The sequence below is a fragment of the Microcaecilia unicolor genome, chromosome 4, assembly GCF_901765095.1.
Source record: "Microcaecilia unicolor chromosome 4, aMicUni1.1, whole genome shotgun sequence".
Classification (NCBI taxonomy): domain Eukaryota; kingdom Metazoa; phylum Chordata; class Amphibia; order Gymnophiona; family Siphonopidae; genus Microcaecilia; species Microcaecilia unicolor.
The window spans coordinates 239,885,491-239,911,040 of NC_044034.1; the positions used below are offsets into that span (position 1 = coordinate 239,885,491).

Sequence of the window (25,550 nt, forward strand, 5' to 3'; positions counted from 1 at the left end):
TAGGCACCCACAGTTACATCAGCTCTAAGCTTTGCATAGGTGCAGGCACCTAAATGTGGCAGGACCAAGCATAATTTGTAAGTGAGATCCCTGTCTGTCCCCCCCCCTCAATGCTCCCACTCCTGTGTATACTCCTTTGCAAATACACACTATGTAATTTGTGGTTGTTAGTAGAATAGTGCTTAAGTGCCCTGCTAGCACTTAATGTGAATATGTGCCCACATGCATGTATAAGTGCTAGTATTCTAAACATTTGCCTACTATGCGATGTGCATGTAAATGTGGGGACTTATAGAATTGTCCTTTATGAGCATAAGTTTACATGCATATCAGGCATTTTATAAAAGCTCATTTTTGTGTGCAAAAGCTATTTATTTCTGGAAATGCCTTTTAAAATCATCCTCAGAGTGTGATAATTCTTATTGTATTGGCAGTGTTCTGTATTGAAAAGCTGTAGATGGAGCAATCTCTAAATTATTAGGTAGGAAGGGCAGTCTGAAATCATGATTTCTAACACATTGGAATGTCAGCCAAGTCAAATGACATTAATGCTAACCATGTAGGTGACAATTCTAAGTGGACACCTCCATTTAGATTCCCAGTTCTATTAAAGAATACAAGTGTAACCAAACATCAGTGTATCTTACATTTCTCCAAAGACAAGCAGGCTGATATTCTCACAAGTGGGTGACGCCACGTCGGCCCCGGAGGATTTTAAAGCAAAATCTCAAAATCTCTTTACGGCGTTCCGTCGCGCAAGCGATCGTACTGCGCATGTGTGCACACCTCTTCCCGCTCGCTGTGCGGACACGCCCCTCAGTTTTTCTTTTTCCGCGTCTGAGGAGACACGGAGTTCGTTAGGGCTTCGTGTTTTCATCAGGTCCTCGGAGTAAAATCTCTTTTTTTATTTTACCCTTTTGGGTGTTCTTTATTTTTCATTTGTACTTTTCATGGCAGGCTCATTGTGGCTTATATTTATACAGGTTCTTTTTGTACCTGGGGCAAGAAAAAGTTAACTAATTGCCAGAGTCACAAGGGGCTGTGCCTGAAATGAAAACAAAGCTTATAAGCTTCTCTTTTCTTTTTTCTTATAAAAGTGCTGGTATATTGTTATCTGTGGGCTCTCTCTCGCCAGCAAATAAAAGAAGCCCACATTTTTAGATCCATTTATTAAAACTTAAACAAATGGCTCTCGAGAGCTGTGAGAGCCTGCTTCAACACAAGTGGTGAAGGTGTATGTTAAGCAGGTGCATCCCTGCTCAGCCACTGAATGGGCAACCTGGTGACACAAAATCAGTGGTGTCACCTTTGAAGCGAGTCTCCACCCGCCTCGGCGTCTCCTGCTCTGCAGGTTATTCGGGCGCATCGGCGGACGTGTCTTGGGCCGGATCATCTCCCTGTGAAGCGCAAGTAGTGTCTCAAAGACGAGACTTATGCTACTTGTCAGGGATGCCCAAAGGAGATTCTGGCGGATCATCTCCCTGTGAAGCGCAAGTAGTGTCTCAAAGACGAGACTTATGCTACTTGTCAGGGATGCCCAAAGGAGATTTGGGCGCATCGGCGGATGTGTCTTGGGCCGGATCATCTCTCTGTGAAGCGCAAGTAGTGTCTCAAAGACGAGACGTATTCTACTCTGCCAGGGATGCCCAAAGGAGATCATTCATGAGTCCGACAGAGACCGATGCACGCTGGGTATAGTTATGCATCGAATAGGTCTCCACCTGCCTCGGCGCCTCCTGCTTGGCAGGTCATTCGGGCGCATCAGCGGGTGTCTGTACCATCGGTGCCCAGAGCTTTGCTCCCTCTGTTATGGAGGTATCGGGGCTTCACATCAGTCGGTGCCGAGAGCGTTGCTCCCTCTGTTATGGAGGTATCCTGGCATTGGACGTCGATACCGGTACCAGGTATCAACGGTGCCATCGGTACCGGGTATCATCGGTTCCATGGATATCATCGGTACCGGGTGTCATGGGTACCGTCGGTACCGAGTATCATCGGTACCATGGGTGCCGTCAGTACCGAGTATCATCGGTGCCATTGGTGCCGTCGGTGCGTCGGTACCGAGGAGTATCGGTGCCAGGAACATTGGTACATGGGTCCCGTCGGTACCGGGTGTCATCGGTGCCGTGGGTCCCGTCGGCACCGGGTATCATCGGTACCATGGGTACCGTCGGTGCCGAGTGTCTTCGGTGCATGGGTGCCGTCGATACCAGGTGTCATGGGCACCATCGGCACCAGGTATCATGGGCACCATCGACCATCGGTACCAGGTATCATCGCCCATCGGTACCGAATATCATGAGTACCATCGGTATCGGGCATCATCGGTACCATGGACAGGTATCATGGATACCGTCGGTACATGAGTACCATCGATACCAGATATCATGACCAGGTACCATCGGTACCATGAGTGCCATTGGTACCAGGTGTCTTGAGCACCGTCGGTACCATGTGTACATCGGTACCGTCGGTGCTGTTGGTGCCAGATATCATGGGTACCATCGGTACCACATGTCAAGGGTACCATCGATACCAGAGTATCGTGGGTACTATCGATACCAGATATCATGACTATCATCAGTGCCAAGTACCATGGATTCCATTGGTACCGGGGGTCATCGGTACCATGTGTATCATCGGTACCGTCAGTGCCATGGGTACTATCGGTACCATCGGTCGCATCTCTGTTATGGAAGTCACCTGGCAGTCTGGTTTTGATTCCCTTGCATTTCCAGATTTTGTCCTTGGCTTTGGGACCATGGGTACCATTGGATGCCATGGGTGCTACCGCCTCCTGCGGCATCTAGCTTTTCACCTGGTCTCCTTCACCGATGCTGCCTCTGGTATGGGTGTTCGCAGCCTACTGGGGCAACTTCTTGACCCCGTCGTAGAACTTACCGCGCCTCCATACCTTGGCTTCCAGGCCCAGAAATGCATGTTAAGAACAGCCAGTTTGCCTACAGGAGAACATAATTTTCCATAGCTGTTCTGGTATAATTGTATGTATGACAGTTGCTCTATACTGGTCAATGTTTGGATCTGAGCTGCTCTGTTTGAGTAGTTAGCTCAGTTCAATGATGGTTCATCTGATGAACATGAAGGTCATGGGGTTTTCTCTGCTGAGAATCCTCTAGATCTTCTATCTGTCTTGACATTACAGTCGAGATTGTGAATCAACCCAATGCAGATGCTCGAGGTCCTGGACTACCATCTTCATCTGAGTCTTCTGCCACTCAGAACAGATAGGAGTTCTAAGAACTTGCTTCGGCGCCCCCGGGGCCAGAGCATACATCCTTAGCCTCCTTTGGGGAATGGCGTACCAGGCTGGCATGATCGCGTCCAAAACCAAGTCCTGCCAGATCTATACGAGCATTCCCACCGGAGTAGGCTACACCTTTTCACCAAGTGGTCAGGTGGCACACGGTGTGTTGCAAGTTCCTGTCCAATGGCATTTCGACACTTGTAATGTAACACCTAGATTTCTGCTCTAGCTACAGTGATGCGCAGACTCTCATGACTGTGTGCCTCTCACCTGGGGGAGGAGACTCAGCAGAAAATTGTAGATATGCTGTGCTTACACTTCCTCATCTCGGAAGTTCTTTGAAGAGAAGAGTAGTTTTCCTTGTGCCTTAAGGGGTCGTACGTATACTCTTACTTCTCGACAGCCGGTTTAAGCTATGCCTCAGCACGCTCGTTCTAGTTAGCGGCGTGCACCTAATCAGACTCCTGCAGCTGTTCCGCAGGAACCAGAGAGGGGTTTTTGACTGGCTCCAATTCAGCATAGCCACTATAAAAAAAAACGTCCGTACCGGCCAATCTGCATTCTCAATCTGGAATCAAACCCTCCACATTGTTCATTGGGAGCTTAATCCTTTAGCTTCCATCATCAGTGAGTACTTGCAGAGGAACTCTCTGTCTTTCTCAGTGCAATGCAGTCGAGCCACCAGAACAAGAAGGGTTGAGTTTCTATTCCAGGTCCTTCCTTGTGGGTTGCGTCCCATCATAGACATAGGAGGCCTAAACAGATTTCGTTCAGGATGATTTCCCTGGGCATTCTTCTTCCCATACTTCAGGAAAAGGATTGGTTATGCTCTCTGGACTTACAGGATACTTATACTCACTTTGCGTCCAGAGTATGTTTTTCCTAGTGCCTGGCTGTTCTGCAGCGTATCTTCATGGACTGGGAGTGCATGTGTTCCCTTATCACCCATGGCACTTTTGCACATGACATCCGCTCAGTGCATCCTAGCTTCCCAGTGGTATCAACTTTAGGGTATCTAGAGGATGTGACCCAACTGTTTGCCAGTCTTCGGAATTCCCCTCAGAGGTGTTTAATTCTCTCCATTTTGATTCTGAGGCTTCCCGTCCACCTTATTCAGTCAAAAGCTGCTCGCGAGGGTTGCATCCCTCCTGGCTATCCAACCAAATTATTTTAATTCAACCAAACAATCGGGTTGTGATGTACTCGATAACAAAGGAGTACTGGATCTTGTCCTCTGAGTCAGGATGCCATGCAGATGTAGCGGTGGGCCCGCCAACGCGGCATGTTTTCTCCAAGCCATTTATCTAATTGGCGAAAACAGCAGTCTGGCCGACAGACTGAGCAGGATAATGCTACAGTCATGGTTGTTGAGCATGGCTGTAGCTCAAAAGATCTTCCGGGAGTGAGATACCCCCTCAGTGGATCTTTTTCCTACTTAATCCAATCACAAAGTCCCTCAGTTCTGTTCCAGGCTGCAGGTTCACGGCAGTCTATCATCGAATGCCTTTCTCCTTCTTTGGGGGACAGGTTTTCTGTATGCGTATCCTCCCATACATCTGGTGGAAAAGACTTTGCTGATTCTCAAGCAAGATTGTGGAGCCATGATTCTGATTGCTCCTTTCTAGCTACGTCAGATACGATTCCCTCTTCTTCTGGAGTTGGAATGTTTCCAGCTCTCATTACACAGAACGAGGGGGCACTTCTACATCCCAACCTCCAATCTCTGCCTCACACGGTCTGGATGTTGAATGTGTAGTTTTCGTTGAGTTTTCCAGAAGAGTGTCTCCCGACTCTTGCCTGCTTCCAGAAAAGATTTCACAAAGAGATGTTATTCTTTTCATGGAAGAGGTTTGCCGTCTGGTGTGACAGCAAGGCCCTAGATCCTGCCTCTTGTCTTATACAGACCTTGCTTGAGTTCTTTCTACACCTGTCTGAGTCTGGTCTCAAGACCAACTCTGTCAGTATTCATCTTCGTGCAATGAGAGCTTATCATCAATGTGTAAAAGGTCAGCCTTTAGCTGTCCACTTCATGAGAGGTTTATTTCTCCCCCAGTGTTGAGAAAATTCCTTCTATGTGTCTAGGGGGGATTATTTCTGTTGAGCTTAGCACAATAATTTTCACAGTTGGCTCTTATGCTTCGGTCAGAGCCCTTATCACTCCTTATTCAGTATCTTGGGGTTTCAATGTCGTTTTCATCCAGCTGCTGCAAGCTCAATTCGGGCCACTGGATTCCTGTCATCTAAAGTATTGGACCTGGAAGGTCGTTTTTTCTTAGTGGCTGTTCCTTCAACTCGTAAGGTCGGTGAGCTTCAGACTCTAGTAGCTCAAGCGCCTTACCTTACTCCTCATCTTTACAGAGTAGTTCTCCGCATGCAGACAAAGTTCTTACTGGCGCAGCTATCAGAGTACCAGCTGATCCAGTCAATTCTCTTGCCAACATTCTTTCTCCCTCATCTTGCAAGCCCTGGCGAAAGCAAGCTGTGCACTTTTTGCGTGGAGCAGACGAGCTCCCTCGGACGGTCCGCCCAGTTGTTTATTTCTTTAATGCCGGTTGCTGTCGGAAACCGCATCATTTCTTCTTAGCTAGCAGATTGCATCTCCTTCATTTTTGTCCAAGCTGGACTGACTCTAGAGAGCCATGTCACGGCTCACAAAATTAGAGCCATGGCTGAGTCGGTGGCTAATCTAAGATCAGTCACTATTGAAGAAATCTGCAAAGCTGCGGCGTGGTCATTAGTCCACACATTCACATCTTACTACTGCCTTCAGCAGGATAGCCGACGCGTCAGTCGGTTTTGGGCAGTCGGGGCTGCAGAACTTCTTTGGGGTTTAGAATCCAACTCCAACCCTCCTAAGCCCATGTTTGTTCTGTTCCAGGCTACACTCATTTAGATGTTTCTTCTTTTCAGGTCAATTTTTATTCTGGCCTCGCCGTTGCGAGACTCAATTGACCACTGTTTGTTGTGTAAGCCTGGAAGCTAGGGATACCCCACTTGTGAGAATATCAGCCTGCTTGTCTTTGGAGAAAGAGTAGTTACTTACCTGTAACAGGTGTTCTCCGAAGACAGCAGGCTGCATATTCTCACAAACCCTCCCACCTCCCCTTTTGGAGTTGTCTCCTCTATCTTTTGGATATAACTGAGGGGCGTGTCCGCACAGCGAGCGGGAAGAGGTGTGCGCACATGCGCAGTACGATCGCTCGCGCGACGGAACGCCGTAAAGAGATTTTGAGATTTTGCTTTAAAATCCTCCGGGGCCGACGTGGCGTCACCCACTTGTGAGAATATGCAGCCTGCTGTCTTCGGAGAACACCTGTTACAGGTAAGTAACTACTCTTTACATGCCTGCAGTCACACTAGCCATAGACCCAGTGTTAACTACATGTACCTAAATATGACAAGAATGTGTAACTTACTGTATTCTGTAAGTTATGCATGTTAGCAGGAGCCCTTGTCCTCCCCCTTACATTTATGCAGTATACTACAGTCAAACCCGCTTAATATCACATTCAGGGGATTGTTAAAATCATGTGACATTAGGCGGAGTTGAAGTAACAGTACACTAAAAGCAGAGAAGACAGATGCAGAGGTTTTTCATATCACAGATATTATTCAATGACATTGGTACAATATACAGCATACAATACACATTAACCTTGATATCAAATATGCTGATCTGCTGCAGAAAAAAAATTGTGTGATTTTTACACTCTGTGAGATTCACAGGTCTGATAATTAAGAAGTCCTGAATACAAGCCACAGCATTGAAAACATCCTCCTGGACATCTGTCAAACTATCAATAAAAAGCACGTACCATTTTGAAAGCAGTCACAGACTGGGCAAGTGTAACAGTGGTCATTTCTTTAGAGGTTGTTCCTGTAAGCTGCCAGCCTGGAACCACTGTCTCAAACTTGACAGTCTTTTTAACCAATGAGAAGCCAAGATCTCCTTCCCACCTCAAGGACGTCAGTTGTCTCCTCAGTTCAATTTTTTCTGCGCTGATTAGCGGACATTGACCCCTCACAGCATCGGGAAAAGGTGATAATTACTTCATAACTTTTCCTCTTCTCATTTATGGAGCAAATTTATGCTGACACAAAAGGCATCTCTTGCAGGTACCTGCAGGATTTCAGGTTTCTAGCACCCAATGCACTTCTAACTCAACAGGCTCTCAGACAGTACCTAAGAGTCTTGGCACTGAGTGCTTGGATTTACTTCCCTCAACAAAACCTTCGGCACAGTCGGTAAAGCCTGCTTTGGCAGAGCACATGGCAAAATCAGTGACCTGAATCACGAAGCAGTCATCTACTGAGCTGTACCATAAGTCTCTGAAAGTCTTTTATTCTTCTTCACATGACTCTAGTGACAGAGCTAGTGCTTCATCCTGATACTCCTTTGTTATGAAGGAAGATAAATGCTCTATTTGTTCTAGTCCTTCACCAATAATAGTTCAAAAAGTATTCAATTTCTCAACAGGTATCAAAGAAAAATAAGTCTGCCTAAATCTGAAGCCTCTCAGCCTTTCTCACAAAAAAAAGCCACCCACAGCAGCTTCTTTCCACTCCTCTGAAGTATCCCAATTATCTGTGCCTACCACTGAATCTAACTTTACTGTTCTTCAGACTACGCAGAATGCAGGTCTCCTCGTACTGCAGCTTTTTCAAATGATATTTCAACAACCATCATCGCCTCCAACTTTCCACAGCTTTACAAACCCTTTGTCTTTCCAGTCTTTGTCGATCCCTTATTCCTCAGCTGTGTGATCCATCTCCAACACCTTCAGAATCCCTAAGAGTCCAGTTGGCAGTCCTCGTTGGCAAGATTTTTCTCATCATGGTTCTCAGGCTTACTCAAGTGATGAAGAGGAACAGCCCACATCTCTGAACTCTCCATTCCTTCCACTAGTAAGGCATAGATCCTGCAAAACAGGAGATTTCTTTGGAGGGTATTAATTACTCCAAATTCATTCAAAAAATATTAAGACTTAGCTGTGGAGGCGGAAACCACTAATATGCACAGGAAAGACTTTGAGGCAATTATGAAAGCTATCGATACTCCCAAGGGACCTATAGGAGTGCCAATTCATACCGTTTTACGGGGCATGCAGCCAAAGATTTGGTAGTATAGTTTTTCTACACAGCAAATCTCAAAACGTCTTGACAACAAATAGAAGGTGCAGTCAGCTCCAGGTTTCAAGAAACTCCAGTTACCACATTATTCTGTAGTCCTTGAAGCAGTCCTAAATAAAACTAAACATTCAAAAACATCTTCATATTATCCTCCTGGCAAGGACCACAAAGCCTTAGATACAGTCGGGTGTAAAGTTTTCTCAGGAGTTAGGTTACCTTCAAGAATAGCTGCCCATCAGCTGCAAATTTATTTTTTCCAGCATTCTCAACTTTATCATTCTCTAGACTCTCGCATCTAATTCCACCGAATGTTTACTTTTTTTTTTGATAGAAGAATCTGCTTTTAATCACATTTGTAATATTTATGACACATACAGTAGTACTTCTCGAATCGCAGTATTGTAGCCAAAAGGGTTTCTTGGCTTAGAGCTTCAGGACTACGGAAGACCTACAAGGCTGTCTAGTGGATGCACCTTGTCAAGGAAAAACCTTTTTTATAGACAAAAGTCTAAGATGGTCTCTCAAAGATAATTTACCTACATTAAAAACATTCTCATAGAAGGCATAATTATTCAAGGACGCAAATTGTTCTTCACTATTATACCCAGTCCAACTACAAGAGAAGATACCAACCATATACACGCCAACCTCCACCTAGACCTTCAAATTAAACTTCTTTTCAGCGTCAGTGGCCTCAAACACAAATACCAAGCAACCACTCCTTTGCCAACTTCAAAAATCAAACCTAGCTTTTGACCATTTTCCAGTTAGAGCATTTTTTTTTCAGACGCATTGCACCATATTGCAGCAGGCAAATGACTACTGAAGATCATTGGCTATGGATACAAAATACATTTTTGTCATCTTTCTAACCCAACTCTGTCATCAGCTAGTGTTCCCTCACTTCACAATTACTCACCTTCAAAGAGGAGTTTGACTCCCTCCTACTCAACCAAGCAGTAGAATTGTATCCTCATCAGACCACAGTCAGGTGTTTTGTTCCCTTTATTTCCTAATCCCCAAGAAATCAGGAGGTTTAAGACCTATTCTGAACCTCAGAAAATTAATTAAATCATTTCAACAAGAGAAAAATCAGAATACGCACTCTCCATTTTATTTTACCTGTACTGGTTCAAAACAGCTGGTTAGCATTTCTGGATCTCAAGGATGCTTATGCCCATATCCTGAATTGTCCTCAAGATTGGGAAGTATCTGTTTCACCTTTCAAAACCACCATTTTCAGTACAAAGTCCTAACATTGGATTTTCTTCAGTGCCCAGTGTATCCATGAGGTTCCTTTCTTCCTGAGGCTGTGACCACTGCTAAGTGCTTAGCAGTGGTCACAGCCTCAGGAAGAAAGGAGCCTCATATCTTCATCAAAGCAAACCTTACTAATCCTCCTCCATTCAATTCATGATGACAACTCTTTTCTCTGGGTTTTATCATCAATCTGGAAAAAATCACATTTAGCTCCAACTTACAACCTACAATTTATACTGGCACAAATACACTCTGCAAATGAAAACTTACCTTCCTCAAGAATGCTGTGTCATAGTTGAGCATCTTTCGTTTCATCTTCTCTGAATCACTTGTTTAGCTAGAAAACTATTCAAACTTCTGGCTATGAGACCTATTCAATGGGGTCTAAAGGCCCAATGGAATCAATTCAGTCAACCCCTTCTCTATAAATTCAAATTTCTCCTCAAATATAAAAAGGGACTGCATTGGTGGCTTTCTGCAAGCAGTCTACTAGCGAGAGCTCCTTTCCATCAGCCATCTCCAGCTCTCATTCTGACAACAGACACATCTCCCAGAGGATGGGCGGCACATGTACATCATTATCAAACACAAGGATTCTGGTCTCAAGAAAAGGAACTCTTTATCAACATTCTAGAGTTTTGAACAATCTTTATGCCATCTCCACCTTCAAACATCTAATAAGGAACAAAATACTTCTCCGCTGTCTGGATAACCAAGTGACAATATTTTATGTAAATGAACAAGGTGGAATGGGCTTTCTCCCCCTCTCCCTGGAAGCATACTGAATTTGGAGACTGGCTCTTCAACTAGGAGTTTTTCTGCAACCTATCTACATGTATTTAAGGACAGTGACTCGCAAAATTATTAAATGTTGGGGAACTCCAAAAGTGAATCTCTTTGTCTTGGAAATGCACTTTCTTGTTCGAAGATACTAATCAGATGCCTCACTCAGGACACTTTCATCATTCCGTGAACACAACTGGATAAGGTGAAAAAAATATTTAAGGGGTCCCGTTCAATTCACAGGTGGGAGAAGAAAAGTAAACACAAAACTAGTCCTTTCCTGTCCTACTCCTGCAGGGCCATGGAACGCACTGCTGTCTGTCAGCAAACAAGTATACGCTGCTGGCTCCCCAGAATTATCAGTACAATGGCTAGCAGCTTACATAGTATAAATAACCCTCGAAGCTGAAGAATAAATAATCCTCAAAGCTGAAGACTCAAACATTTGTAAATCTTATAACAGATAACACATTCAGTATTTTATTCAAAAAAACTTAAAAAGGAGGAAAAAGACCTCAAATGTTTCAGCGTGGCAGCAAGCAAAGAAATCTTAGTGCCAGCCTTTACTGGACCCCAGTCTTCTCAATGGTCTAAAAAACTTCCTTTGAGAAATGTTTTTATTTTAATTTATGTTTATATATTGTGAACTCAAACATCTTCAAATGTGGTTTACTTAAGCATAAAATATTGCATTTTACAGCATTTAAAGCACATAGTTCACAATTCTTGTACCCAACGGGGCTCTCCGTTTCACTTTTATCTAAGCTTACTCAGGGGACTAAGTGCTCACATTGAAATGACTTTCCTAAAGTCAAGTCCATACTTCAAACATGGCACTTACTGGCTGCATAATGCCAACATTAGAAAGAGGATACTGGGCTTGATTGATCTTAAGTCTGACCCAGTATGGCAGTTCCTATGTTTTAACATAAGCTAACCATGGCCAAGTACTGCTATCTGAATAGTGCATTCACCTCCATCTATCCTTTGTACAGTAAGAGGTTTTTGTGTTTTCTTAAAAGAGCTTGGATTCTTATTTTTAGTAAATGGGAGACCTATGACATCTCCCCCCTCTCTAGTTCTACAAAATGAAACACACCCCAAAAAGGTTAGATGTAATGGCTGCAGCTTTGTTGATTAACTCAATATCATAACATAGGTGCTCGAGGCTGGCCCTGGGTGATGAACCCCATCCCTGAGCTACTTATGACAGAGGCCGCTCCAAAGTGGTGCTGGTAAATGTTTAACAAGCATATCCATATGAGAGGGGTTGATCAGACTCAACTCCTTCCATTGTCCTAGCTGCCAATGCAGCTTCCAGACCTACCTAGAGTCACAAGGCCCCACCTCTGGCAGAGGCATCAATGCAAGGCCTTGCTATTAAATGTGAAATCTGCTCTTACAATTTGGGCCATTTCCCAACACAACTTTAACAAAGCCTCCCCTTTCTTCAGGCTTGAATGCCACCATAGGGTTAGGGTTTTGTACAGCGCTGTGGGAGTGCGCCAACCCCACCACAAACCAGTTGCTACCACTAAAGTGAGCATGTCGCTCAAACCTGACTGAAACTTTCTTTAGGACATTCAAGAATAATCTCATCCCTATGTGGGACATATGCACAATGTCTGGGCAAAAAAATTCAGAATATGAAGCTATCACTTATTCATGATATGTGTGTGCTGCATTTTTGCCTTTCTGCCTTTTTATCTGGGCAGCCTCCATTTTCCACAAATTCTGTTGTGTGTATTTAAAACAAGGAATGATATCTGAGCAAAAGATGTGTGTTAGGCAGCCATGCTCATACTGATTGCTATCTGGCAGCAGGGCATATGAACCACATTATTACCTCCCAGGTGTTGTTAGAAGGCCATCTAGGTATGATATGCAGTCTAACATTTCCATTGTAGTGGCATAAGTAGAGTCCAATGCACTCTAACCTCGACCAGCCCAACAGAGTTTTCATCCAAGACCTGGGTGTCAAGATCCCTTTATTCTGTCCGATCTGCACCTGATTGCGGGTATCCATATATGGACTGACCAGTTAAGAGGGGAAGAAACAGGCAATAGAAAAAAACAGTTTTTAAAAAGTAAACCATGTTACACTTTTTTGGTATCAGCTATACAATTTTATTTTTGCATATATATGCAAAGGATATAAGAGAAACACAATAGTAACATTGGCAAAATTGTAACTTGTAGTGGAATGTCTGTTCCTATAGATTTGATATAAAATTGATATGTTCCTCTTTGGGCAGTGCCCTGATGAAAAAATTGATTTTAAGGATCGTACTTACATTTTTAAAGGGATTTATGCATTATTTAAATTTAATGAATTACCAGATTAGTGGGTAAAGTGTTTTATGCAATTCAATAAAAGTATGGCAAAACACAAAGCAGCATATAAAAACCCAGTATCAGTCAAAGCCACAGTTTTATTAAAAGCGGCCATAAGTAAAAATGGAAAATGTGAATCCAATTGTAATGTCCATATGACCAACAAGGGGCATGAATAACTTTAAAAACAAATCGTTCTTTTTTGTTATATAAAATTACCTTTACACTAGTGAGATCAGAACTATATACCATGGTAAGAACCAAGAACTGCTAATATCAACCCCCATAAGTGTAGTAGGAGGAAAGGAAAACTTTTACCTAAGATGACTGCCTAAAATGTTTTAGTGGTTGCACGCAAGGGGTTCTCAAACTCTATACCGCACTTTGAAAAAGTAAAAACAAAGGGTTTTGGCACACCAATTGTTAACCTCCTTGTGTTGCATTGTACCCTATGTCTCATCCTTTGTGAGGTTACCCTATTCATGGCTGACTTTATGATAGCCTCCTTTGCCACTCTACATATAGATAAGCTGGTTACTGACGTGCTTTCAACCTTTCTGGTTTGATGTAGAATGCCATTAAGATATATGGTAATTAAGAAATGGTTGCCGTGTGTAGGTCTAAAATGGACTGGGAAAGATGAACTGGTCACTTTGTGGCCTGTAAATGGCCTTCAGACTTGCCCTTTTAAAAATGCCATTGCATTTTCTGCTGTTGAGTCACCATTCCCACTAGTAATATGTGAAATTGGACATCAGATTAAGCATATTTCTGTTCCTGTGATCAGGAGGCAGGGAATGGAGAAGTAAGCTCTTACCATTGTACTGTGATTGTAATCATCCGGGTGAGGGTGGGAGGAACACCCTGGGCATGTGGTCCAGGATCCACCCAAGCAGAGGGGACCCTAAGAATGTTTATTCCTATTCTACCTCACGACAGCAAGCATTGAGCCCCCTGTTCTGAATTGACAGCTCACTTTCTGGAGTCAGATCTTGGGGCTGTCCTGGACAGTTCTACTGCCATCCAGTGGGGCTGTACTGCTATTGATGCGGGTTAGCTTTGAGCAGGAGTATAATGGACCCACGCCTAGGTTAACAATGATGGTGTATGCTGGCAGCAAAAACCTCTTTGTGAGCGGGTGCTGAGTACTCATATCTAGCAAGTCCAGCAAGAAGAGAGTGAAGTCGCACCAGTGATAAGCTTAAGTTAATTAAATATGTTGTGGAGTTTTTTGTTTTGTTTTAAATATTGCTCAGTCAGCCTAAACACAGTAACCGGGGTCTGCTGTTTAAGGAGCAGCAACTGGAAAGGGAGCTGGGACCAATGCACTCCCAATTTGAAGCCCTCGTAGGGTCTGCCCCATCACTGGCTGATTACTCCGGGCAATATTAAGACCACCTCAATGTGTTCATGATCTCTCTCATCAGGAAGGTAATTCTGATATGGCAACCTGTGCCATTAGGCTATAGGGGAAGGCCCCTCCCTTAGATGAGTTTCGGAGGGGGGGGGGTCACCTGTGAACATTTTTAAAGGACTGTTGAAGACCTTCCCTCTGCCAGCACATGGGTCAAGGGCAGGATGTCATACCACTGCAGGCTGCTCACAGCTTTGAAACAAAAAGTACAACAATAGCATTAATCAGACTAGCAATATAAATACTGTGAAGGGAAAAATGAAAAACTTTGGAAGTGTAACAAGAAATCTAATAGTATTACAACATTTTCTTCCATGTTTTTATTTACATAGATTCTGAGTTATTTTATTGACTTGTGAGAATAATAATGTAAAGGTGGTCATTAAGTAGATCTTTTTATAAAATTAATATACAGTAATGAAACATTTAAGGAATGTCGCTATGTGTAGGCAGCAGAGTCACCATTTTAATGAATAGCTCTATCACATTTTGTTTCCTGTTGAACACACACAATTAGTACTAAACCAGAAGTAAAGTGCTACACTTTCTTAGCACAGTATCATGCAAATACATGTTAATAGCTGTCTACTGAATTGTTTCCAGTGATTTTCAGTTAGAGCTGAAACTTTACCTCCAAAGTTGAACTAAAGTTGTAAGTTCCTGTTGACCACAGCGGAAATCACTAGGAAGTTAAATGAAATAAGTGCTGGACCCACAGACTGTAGGGCACATATGGCCAGTGCATGCCAAGCCAGGCCAGGAACTTGCAGAGGCAAGCTGTCAACTGCTGAGTCTCCAAACGACCCGTCTCTCTCCCTCTGGCTAGATTAGTAATGTTTAACTTGTTCCCGGTAGTGTCCTTTATCCCTCACCAGACAGCACCATCTTAGAAAATTGGGGTAGTTCAGCTGATGTCATTAACATTAGCCAAATCACTGCCTTTTTCCAATATAGTGTTGGTTCAAGAGGACAAAAGTGGATGCTTTTCCAAGACTAAGTATAGTCTGTAGGGGGGGGGGGGGATACCAGAGAACTGGGGGCTGTTCAATCAAGGACTTCTCTGTACCAGAAACCTTGCCTGGGATGCACAGCCTCAGGGTGTCTTGGAACAGAGAACTTCTATAAATGGTAAAGGTAAATGTTAACTGTATTTTCATTGTAGCACGAGATTTTATTTTTTGAATTAGCTTATCTCAGAAGTAAAACTAAAGTATTAATACGGATCTAAAAAAAAAAAAACATAGCATTTTAAATCTATCTTGTTCTAATTTAATGTATGAAAATATGCTCATTTCAAGACACCAGATATATAGAACAGGGTATACATATGTAACGCCCCTCCTTACTTGGGCACTCTTGGATTCATGGTCCGACCTGGATGGATCCACCTGAAGGCAGTCTCCATCAGTCCCTTACTTGTTGCTTGGTGCCTCTATTTGGGAAAGAAAAGTGCTGGTAGAGTGGGATTACCCTGTTCCCTCTCCCCCCTCTCCCCAAAACAGTAATAAAAAAAAAATGCTGTCAACAGGGCTGGCTAAGAAAGCCCAGAGCCTGTTGCTCTGGGCTTTCTTTAGCAAATATAACAAAACAATTGTAATGACAGTTAACCTTTTTAAACCAAATATTATTTCAATATGTCTTCTGCCATCACAGTCACTCAGGGCCAGATGCACTAAACTTAACGAGCCAGCAACGTGGTTTTTAAACTGGTTCTATCTAGTTTAGCGCACAAGTAGTAAACCGGGACATACACAAAAGGGTTCTCCGAGCCATTTTCTTGTCAAGGTAGCAGCTAACGAAAACAAAATGCAAATGAGCTAATTTTTATTATAATGTGAATACGATGTGATGCACTACCGTTTCCGACCCCATGCACAAAAGCAGTCCCTACCTTTACCATGGAAATTTTAACATGAGGTGTGGACCTGCCAGTTCTTCATTATTGCAAGTAGGAGAAGGGGAGAAACAAGGCAAGGAAGATGGAGCACAAAAAAAAAATAGTATAACAGCTTACACGCAGCTTCTTTGCGTGTATGAAAGCCGTGCCATATGTTTCTTTTTCAAATTACATTTTACTTGGAAGAAATTGTTGGGGGGGGGGGGGGGGCAGTACTGAAATGTAAAGCATAAAAGTAATGGTGACTTACCAAAAATGCAAGGAAGACAAGTTTCCATCAAAGAAACAGCATTTGTGGGAAACAGGCTTGGTTCCACCCCCAGCTGTTCCTGCTTCTTCCTTCTATTGGCAGGTGACATCCTAGAACGCCCATCTCCCTGAAGATGTACTCTCATTGGCTGGCTGCTGTCCTCCTCCATGCAGGGCTTCCCTGATGACATCACGTTAGAGCTGTCAACTGATTGGATCCGAACTTCCTAGTGTCCCCCTCCACAGAGAGGGACTAAACCAATTGGATAGCATCAGCCTAGGATGGTCCCGTCTACTCATTACTGGAGGGGGACGCCAGGAAGTTCGGATCCAATCAATTCACAGCTCTAAAGTGATGTCATCAGAGAAGCCCTGCAGGGAGGAGGAGTTGGGACAGCAGCCAGCCAATGAGAGTCCATCTTCAGGGAGATGGGTGTTCTAGGATGTCAGCCGGCCAATAGAAGGAAGCAGCAGGAAAAGCTGGGGGTGGAACCAAGCCCTGATGCTACTGATTCTTCACAGAAGAGCCGAGAGCAGCAGAGAGGTTTTTCCCATTTTTTTCCCAGCATCGGGAGGCAGGGAGCTGCAATACAGGTATGCCCATCCAAAAAAAAAAGAGCGTTTGTGTTTGCCAAAAAAAAAAAAAAGGGTAAATCTACTGCTGTCATACACGCAGCTTGTCTGTGTGTATGAGAGCCGTCTGTAGCATGTGCAGAGCAGCCACGCATAGCGATTGACTGTTCTGCGCATGCTCAGCTCACAGACTTGCTTCCCCCATATCGCATGCAAATGAGCTGGGTCGCAAAAGCAACGAGCAGCTCATTTGCATGCGATTTTCTTTGCGATTTCCTCTGTTTTTCTAAATCGGTAAATTTTTACCAATTTGGAAATGCAGAGGGATCCTTAACGTGACCTTTGTGCATCTGCCTGTCAGAGTCAATGACTTGGTCTTTCCTCCACTGTTCAGTCCCTATGAGTCTGGCTTACCCAGATAACAGCTATAAGCTCTTCCCTGCTGCATAATCAGATTAGTATGTGGGCGTGGCTGCATAGTCTAGTTTCTACCCTTTCTTCCCTGCCAGTCTACCCACTCCTAGTCTCCTCAGATCTCACTCCTCCTGCAAACGGCTTCTGGAGCTAGTGGCTGCTGAGCCGGGTGGGGCTTCCTAGAATTTCCCAGGGCTCTGAGGACCCACTGTCCTTCCTTGCTAGGCCCCTAGTGCTGGTTGCACCCCAGAGGCCTTCGCCATTGCTGGGCCCCCTAGTACCAGTTGCACTCCGGAGGCCTTCGCCCTTGCTGTGGTTCCTAGTGCCGGTTGCACTGGAGTCCTTCGCCCTTGCTGGGCTCCTAGTGCCGGTTGCACTGGAGTCCTTCGCCTTTGCTGGGCTCCTAGTGCCAGTTGCACCCCAGAGGCCTTTGCCGGGCACCTAGTGCTGGTTGCACCCTGGAGGCCTTTGCCCTTGCTGGGCTCCTAGTGCTGGATGAACCCCAAAGGCCTTCACCCTTGCTAGTCCTCTCTTCAAGAGGAGCATCTGGGGTTTCTCGCTGCTAGGGTTCAGAGTTACTACTGCCAGCTCCAGGGTTCCCCATTAGAGGGCTTCCTCTGCTCTTCTAGATCCTAGGCACCAGTAGTGCCCCTGAAGACCATTTTCTTCTGCCCTGAGTTGTGCCTGCTCCCAAGGGCTGTTGCTTCTCCTTTTACCCTGAGCTGATCCCACAGGCTTCCTAGCCTCAAGCCCGGCTCCCAATGACTTTTGCTCTCCATGTCTTCGGAGATGCCTTTTAAAGGTACTTTCCTTGCTGGGATTCAGAGATTTACCAGCCTTTATCAAGGCTCCTTAATCGCCAGTTCCAGGGTTTCCCCACTAGAGAGCAATCTTTACACCCGGCCAGTTCCATACAGATGGTTTAGCATGAGTCAAGGTTTTTACCAAACCTTTTTTTCAAACCCTCTTCACTATTCATGCCATCAGTCACCCTGTCCGCTAAACTTGTGTGGAGTAGATTTTCTTTTTCCCTCAGTTTGATTCAGCTCACGCCATACAGTGTGTCCGCATAGTTTGTCCCACAAGCTTTATTCATTTCAGTAAATGAATCCCCTCAAAACGTATGAAAAGGCTCCCATCAACCTATCTGTATCCCTTCATTTGCATGCAAGCAGAGCTGTGGGATTCACCTTCCCTCCTGTAAACTGTGACAGTTCATCACTTTCCAGGGCAGCTCTACTAAGGCATGCAAACCAACAATTGTAAAGTCAGAGAGAATACACTAGTTTGTTTTAAAAGCACTTTACTGAGATTTCTTCTCTCTAAATATTGGGAAAGGAATGTGCTGTTAAATCCTTATATGGTGGGGATAGTTATTGCTACAATATTAAACGGCTTAAAGCAAAATAAACATGTTTTTAGAGTTAAAATATAAAAATGATAGGATGCTGTGGTTAGTGTTTAGGATAAAGTACCAGTTCAGTAATATAAACTGATCACCCTTAGATCAGTGGTACAGATGCATAGTGGAATTTTCTTAGATAACCACACAACTGCAAACCAATTAGAAGGCTTACATAAATGCACCTCTTATTGTCTTCCAGTCTAATTGTTTGTGTAGAAAGCTGTTAAAAGTAAAAGTGAGTGCACATAGACTAAAGTTCTCAGAGTACTTTGTCGATCTCTTGTCTGATTCTGAAACATGACTCACAGGAGCACCAAAAAAAAAGAAAAACATCAAAGCAGAAAAAACAATGTTAGAAATAATAGGTCTTGTTTTTTTTACGTATCTTTGTCTTATTTTGTGATGATGCTTTGATCTTGCAGCAGGGCGGTTCTGGTTCATGCATGTCATGTAGACTGTTTGCATTTCACTTTAACATGCTGCAATATGGCAGAAGGAGAAGCTTCTGCGAAGACATTCTGCTTGCTCTATGTACAGAAGTCAAGGGGAAGAACCACGGTTCCAGGCAGCAAAGAGAAATCGATATACAATGGATTTTTCATTTCTGTCAATTCCAGCTTTGCCACAGAAAATTATGCATACAGCTATTTCTCTCCAGTTGCAAGAAGTATTTGTGTGTGTGTGTGTGTGTGTAGGAATGGGGAAGGAAAAGTGTTGTATATTTAAACTTCTGGGTGAAAATGTGTTGAGAGCTTTTTACCCACACTTGCAACAGTTCCTGTCCATACTAAACTGACACTAAAACTTTGACAATAATAAATATTCAAAGTGAAAAAACAAAAAAAAATCCTACAGATGAATATAATATAAGCCATGATGAAACTCTCCTCATAATTTGGGAAGAGAAAATCTTTTTTTCCTCTTGAATCAAGAAGGCTTTTCTCATGGGATTATTTTCTTTGGATGTTCAATGCTTAGTGACACAGGTTTCACCCAGTAGTTGACTGCCATGTTGTTGATATAGAAGTGTTTGCAGTGTACAACAAAGCTGCTTGCAGTTGGGTTGCCCCAGTATGTGTGGTGTTTTTAGCATGGCTTGTTTCCCTTATGATGTCCCCCCCCCCCCCCCCCCCCCCACCAAAAAAAAAAAAAAAATTTTTCAGCCCTCCCTATATGTATCTACTGGTTCTCTTTTGTTTGGATTTTGCTCACGTGTTTTTCAGCAGTAGCTCAAAGTGAGTTATATTTAGGTATACTAGATATTTTCCTGTCCCTGATGAGCTCACAAACTAATTTTTGTACCTAAGGATAATTATGACTGGTATTTTGTTATTTTTTTATTTTTTAGATAGTATTTAAAGGTACATACAATTAAGAGTTTGAGAAATTAGGAAGAAAATATGGGGAATGGAGAAGTAAATTTGGCATGAGATATATTTGTATGCTATGGTAAATGGGTCATAAACCATCACTGATGATTTAAGAATTAAGCCACTGGTTGATCTTCATTATGGAATTCTTTTAACACTATAAATAATTTTGACTTACAATAAAAACATAGATTTTTAGAAGGAATATTTTTGCCACCATAAAAATATTTTACTCATGTTTTGCTTATCCTCTTCTTCACAGAACCAGCAGAGTGGGTCTGCAGGAAACTCTTTGGTTAGATGTGACAAACTTGACCAAGCAGAGATCAGAAGTCTCTTAATGTGTTTCCTCCATATTTTAAAAAGCATGTCTGATGGTAGGTCTATAATGCTTCAGGTTTTTTGTTGTTGTTTTTTTAGAACCATGCATGTTTGATTGTAAGCATTCTCTGAGGATAAGCAGAATGCTATATCTACATTGATGGGTGACATCATCGAAGGAGCCTGGTGCAGACATGCTCCCCAGCATTGTTTTCCAGAAACTTTTGGAAGTGTGTTATTGTGCGTGTATGCGTCTTTCTGCCCGCCATCATCGAGTGGGACCAAGCCAGTCTTCTTTCTGTGGAGCAGAGAGGTGGTGTCTTTTCAATCTCCCTTCAGCACATATTAGTGGTTCTTCTCTCACGATCTTTGCAGCCATTGTTATTTTTATCTAGTTGTGTAAGTAGTAGATGATGGCAGATAAAGATCTGAATGGTCCATTCATGATTAAATCAACAGTGAATGTGAAATAAAATACGTATCCTTTATCTTGATCTCTCTACCATTTGCAGGATGTAGATGGTCTCAACTGCTGGAATTGCTGTCAAAGTCCATTCCAGCCTATCCTGATCCATCCTGCCTTAGATGGGATACAGACTGTAGTGTTCAGGAGCCAGTGCTGTTTCCCCTTAATGACCCAGATAGGTTTTTCAGCATTTATAAGTTTCTTTCTTTTGCCACTGCTCACCAGGCCGTCATAGGCCTCGGCCTTCCTGGTTGGGATTGAATTTTGTCAAAATGGTTTTAATTTTGGCTTGGCTATTTTTCCTGAGATGTCAAAAAAAACAAAACATACAGTAGTTTTAAGGAGTGCGACCAGGAATACCTGGGATTTGTTGGTGGAATGGTGAAGTGGATGGTCAGGTACATTTGGAGGACTGAGCTTCTACCTGTGATGTCACCAGAGGCCCTGCGAGAGCTGTATCCTCATCCATTCTGCCTTAGATGGGATACAGACCATAATGTTCAAAGGGAGCCAGTGCTGTTTCCCCTTAATGACCCAGATAGGTTTTTCAGCATTTATAATTTTGTTTCTTTTGCCACAGCTCACCAAGCTCTCATAGGCCTCAGTCTTCCTAGTTGGGATTGAGTTTTGTCAAAATGGTTTAATTTTGCCTTGGATATTTTTCCTGAGGTGTCCAAAAAAAACGTACAGTGCTTTTAAAGAGTGCTGCCAAGAATACTACTACTACTACTTATCACTTCTATAGCTCTGCAAGGCATACGCAGCACTGTACACCATACATGAAAAGCCAGTCCCTGCTCAAAGAGCTCACAATCTAAATAGGACAGACAGAACAACTAAGAGGTAAGGGAATTAAAGATATGGGGATAAAAGGGTACAGGGCAAGTGAGTAGTGGTTAGGAGTCAAAAGCAGCGTTAAAGAGGTGGGCTTGGGATTTGTTGGTGGAATGGTGCAGTGGATGGTCAGGTACAGTTGGGGGACAGAGCTTCTACCTGTGATGTCACCAGAGGCCCCTTGAGAGCTGTATAAGAACTGTGCTGTACTGTGGATACCCTGGAATACCTGGGATTTGTTGGAGGAATCATGAAGTGGTGGTCAGGCACACCCGTGGACAGAGCTTTTACTTGTGACATTCCCAGAGACCCTCCAGGAGCTGTATAAGAACTGTGCTGTACTGAGGAAGCGTGCTGAATGGGCATGCCATGCCCCTTTGGAGCATACTGAGGAGCGTGGAGTGGGGGATTTTGTTGAGTTCTTCCTGTATCCATGGAGAAACACAAGGGTACTAAGATGGTGAAACCGGCACCCTTTAGGGTGAGAAGCCCGATGGATCAACATCTTCAGGTTACACTAGGTACTTCTATCATTGGAACAATGAGTACATTAACCTCCTCCCTGTTCTCCTTATCGGGTGGTTGAACTCCAGCTCCTCAATCCGCAGTTAGTTGAGAATTGCAGCAATCATCCAGGGTTGGAAGTGAAGTTTCTACAGGGGTAGTGCAATCTCCTTCCCCCCCCCCCCCCCTCCCCAGAGGCAACTTTTTCAGTTCCTCAAATGTTGGGCTTAGGGACACATTGCCAGTGCCAGCACCTATAAAACTTTCTCACATTTTGCTTCTTTTTTTATTCTATAATATAGAGCACGTTTCTATAAAAGATATTGGAGCTACAATTTTCAGAATAGAAAATGTTTTGCATGAGAATTTAATTATTTAGTTTTCTAAAGAAACTTTACAAAAGCTTGCTGAACATGACATTAAAGTTAAATCGGTGGAATAGCGTTTGTCGAAAACAGATTCTCAGCTGAAATCCTTTCAGGCTGCTATGGCAGCAGTTACTAAGGATAATCTTTTAATATATATGCAGATGAAAGCTATTGAGAATTCTACCAGGGCATGTAATTTGCATTTATTGAATTTTTCTGTGACACATTATCTCTCCCCGTGAGAGTTGTTTAAGTCTTATTTAAGAGATACTCTTCAGTTCCCCAATTATGACTCGATAGTTGTTACTAATTTATACTATATTCCAAGGGTGACTGAAGAGATTAAGCAGAGGGCGGTAATGATGTGATCAATTCCCCTCATAATTTGGATTTAACACAATTTTTTGAATCTTCACAAGATGTTAATAAGCGCTACCTTACTTGTTACGCTCCAATCAAAAGAGGAGAAGCTTACAATTTTGAAGGCTTATTTTCCTAAGAAAAATGTTTTGTTTTGTGGACAGGCTGTTATTCTTTTTCCTGATGATTCTAGATCAACACAGCTTTGTAGAAAAGCCTTCTTGCAACTTAAATCTAAGGTTGGTTTGTTTTTTTGTTACATTTGTACCCCGCGCTTTCCCACTCATGGCAGGCTCAATGCGGCTTACATGGGGAAATGGAGGGTTAAGTGACTTGCCCAGAGTCACAAGGAGCTGCCTGTGCCTGAAGTGGGAATCAAACTCAGTTCCTCAGTTCCCCAGGACCAAAATCCACCACCCTAACCACTAGGCCATTCGTCCACTCTGGCTGTTGGTGCTAATTTCTTAAATTCCTTGCAAATGTTTAGTGGATTTTGAAGGTAGTAATATGTATTTCTGGAACCTTTGAGATTAGAGACCTTCTTGGCTGGGAAACCCTTCAGGGAGGTCTCGGACTGTAACTAATATTCCTTTTTTGATTTTCATTGCTTTTGAGGATAATTCTAGATATTTTATTTGCCTGTACTTGCTATGAGGGGGTTTCCTTTTTGTATATTTCAACTATATTGCTTTGTATTCCCTTGAATATTCTGTTTTATATTTGCTTTATTTGCTGTTACTTTTACCTTGTACTTACAATTAAAAGTATAATTAAAGTGGAAAAAAATAAGTGCTGCCAATGATCAAGAACCATATCCCTAATGGACACACATAACTGGTACCTGCAGTGCTGGGGCCTAACCAATCCTTCCTGAAAAATTTGTAAATGTAAAACGTATTAGAGGTTGCGAGCACTATGAATGGATTTTTGGCATCAAGAAGTCCGGTCCATTGATTTCAGCATTGATCCCAATGACTCTTGAAGCTACATCTGGACACTGGGGATGCTTCAACGCTGAGTAGGTATCCACCGGCCTTGGCATTGAGTGTCAGTAGTGGCCACTGAGATCAACCATCGTCCAATACAACCCTGAGGACAAGGTAGGAATTAACCATCCTTTTCACAGCTGAGGGATCCTGATGCTGTGAATTGGGTCTAGGCCCAAGAAGCATCAATATCCCCCTTGAAGCATGACATCGAGAGCACTGGAGCATCAAAATTCTCCATACCCGAGAAGCACCTGCATCATGAGGGTTGCTCATTCTCCAAGGACTTGAAGCAGGAACAACATCCTCCATCGAGCCATGACCAGGCCATTGATTTCACCCCAGTGACTTATTTTCAAAGCAGTGGTTGTAATTAGAAATGTTTCATTTTGCTAGATAGGTTTGTATTAGGTTAATAGTACTATTACTGATTTCTTTGTTTTTATTCCTTTTTCTATATGAAGCTTTTATTGCTTGTAATCTGCTCTGTAGCCTTCAGGTTAAAAGTGGAATAGAAATTCATTAATATAATACTGTACAGTTATGCCTTGCTCATTGCAAGTCTTCATTTTTACCCCTTTTTGTTTGACAGCCTGCTAGCTAGGGATTCTCATCAGTGTGAATATGGCATCCTGCTTGTCCTTGGAGAAAGCAGTATTACTCACCTGTGGAAGGTGTAGGACAGCAGGATGCATATTGCCTCCCCCCCCCACCCCCTTGGAGTTGAATTCCATCAGCTTTAATATTAGACTGGGGAAGACACACACTTCCAAAAGCTTCTTGAAAACAATGTTAGGGAGTATCTCTGCCCCAGGGTTCTGTTGGTGATGTCATCTCATCAGTGTGGATATACTGCCTGCTGTCCTCAGAACACCTGATTACAGGTGAGTAACTTTGATTTATCTTAACATTATTTAGCATTAATTCTGAATATTTATAATAATTTATTCCTGGGAGAATTCTGTGCAACATTTTTTTAATCCCTTATCGTCCTTACCAGCCCAGAACCTGTGGGCTGTGCCCATCGACCAGTAGATGGAGAGAGGGCACAGTGCAGCTTGAGTTCACCAGTATTTTTGTCTTTAAGCAGATGGCGATGGTCATACCCTGTAGCTCCTGGATTGGTCTGGTTGTGTTAACTGTTGTCACAACTGGAGAACTGTAGATCGGTGGAGCAAGTGGTGCCTGAATAGTTGGGGATCTCATTCCTGCACTGAGCGCTATGCAGAGGAGCCAGAGTGCTTCCCCCTGCCCCATTCTTTTTGGATGCTGGCTTAGGGGTTTAGTCTGTTACTCAGACACCCTCCCCCCCCACCCCCAAATCACACCTTCCTATCCCCTTCCTCATAGATTAAAAAGCATAAACGATTCTGGGGAATATTTTTGTTAGCAGCAGCAGCATAAGCAAAAGGAAACAGAGCCTGTGGAGCAGTGGCGTAGCCAGACCTTACATTTTTGCTTGGACCAGAGCTAATATGGGTGGCCATATCACACTTGGTCAGATATGTCTACTATAATGGCAAATATGTCAACACACTTAACAGTATAATTACAGCAATGGCATATACTTTGCTTATAACAAATGTAAATACCTGATTAAGCAAAACAGGAAGAAAA

General features: G+C 43.2%; 1 protein-coding gene across 1 annotated transcript in view; it reads left to right on the forward strand.

The window, feature by feature from the left end:
* The window catches only part of DOCK9 (dedicator of cytokinesis 9), a 719,745-nt gene that overhangs the window by 499,052 nt on the left and 195,143 nt on the right, over nucleotides 1-25,550 (forward strand). Inside the window, 1 exon segment of the mRNA XM_030201354.1 lies at nucleotides 20,357-20,471. Coding sequence (XP_030057214.1) covers nucleotides 20,357-20,471 — 115 coding nt within the window.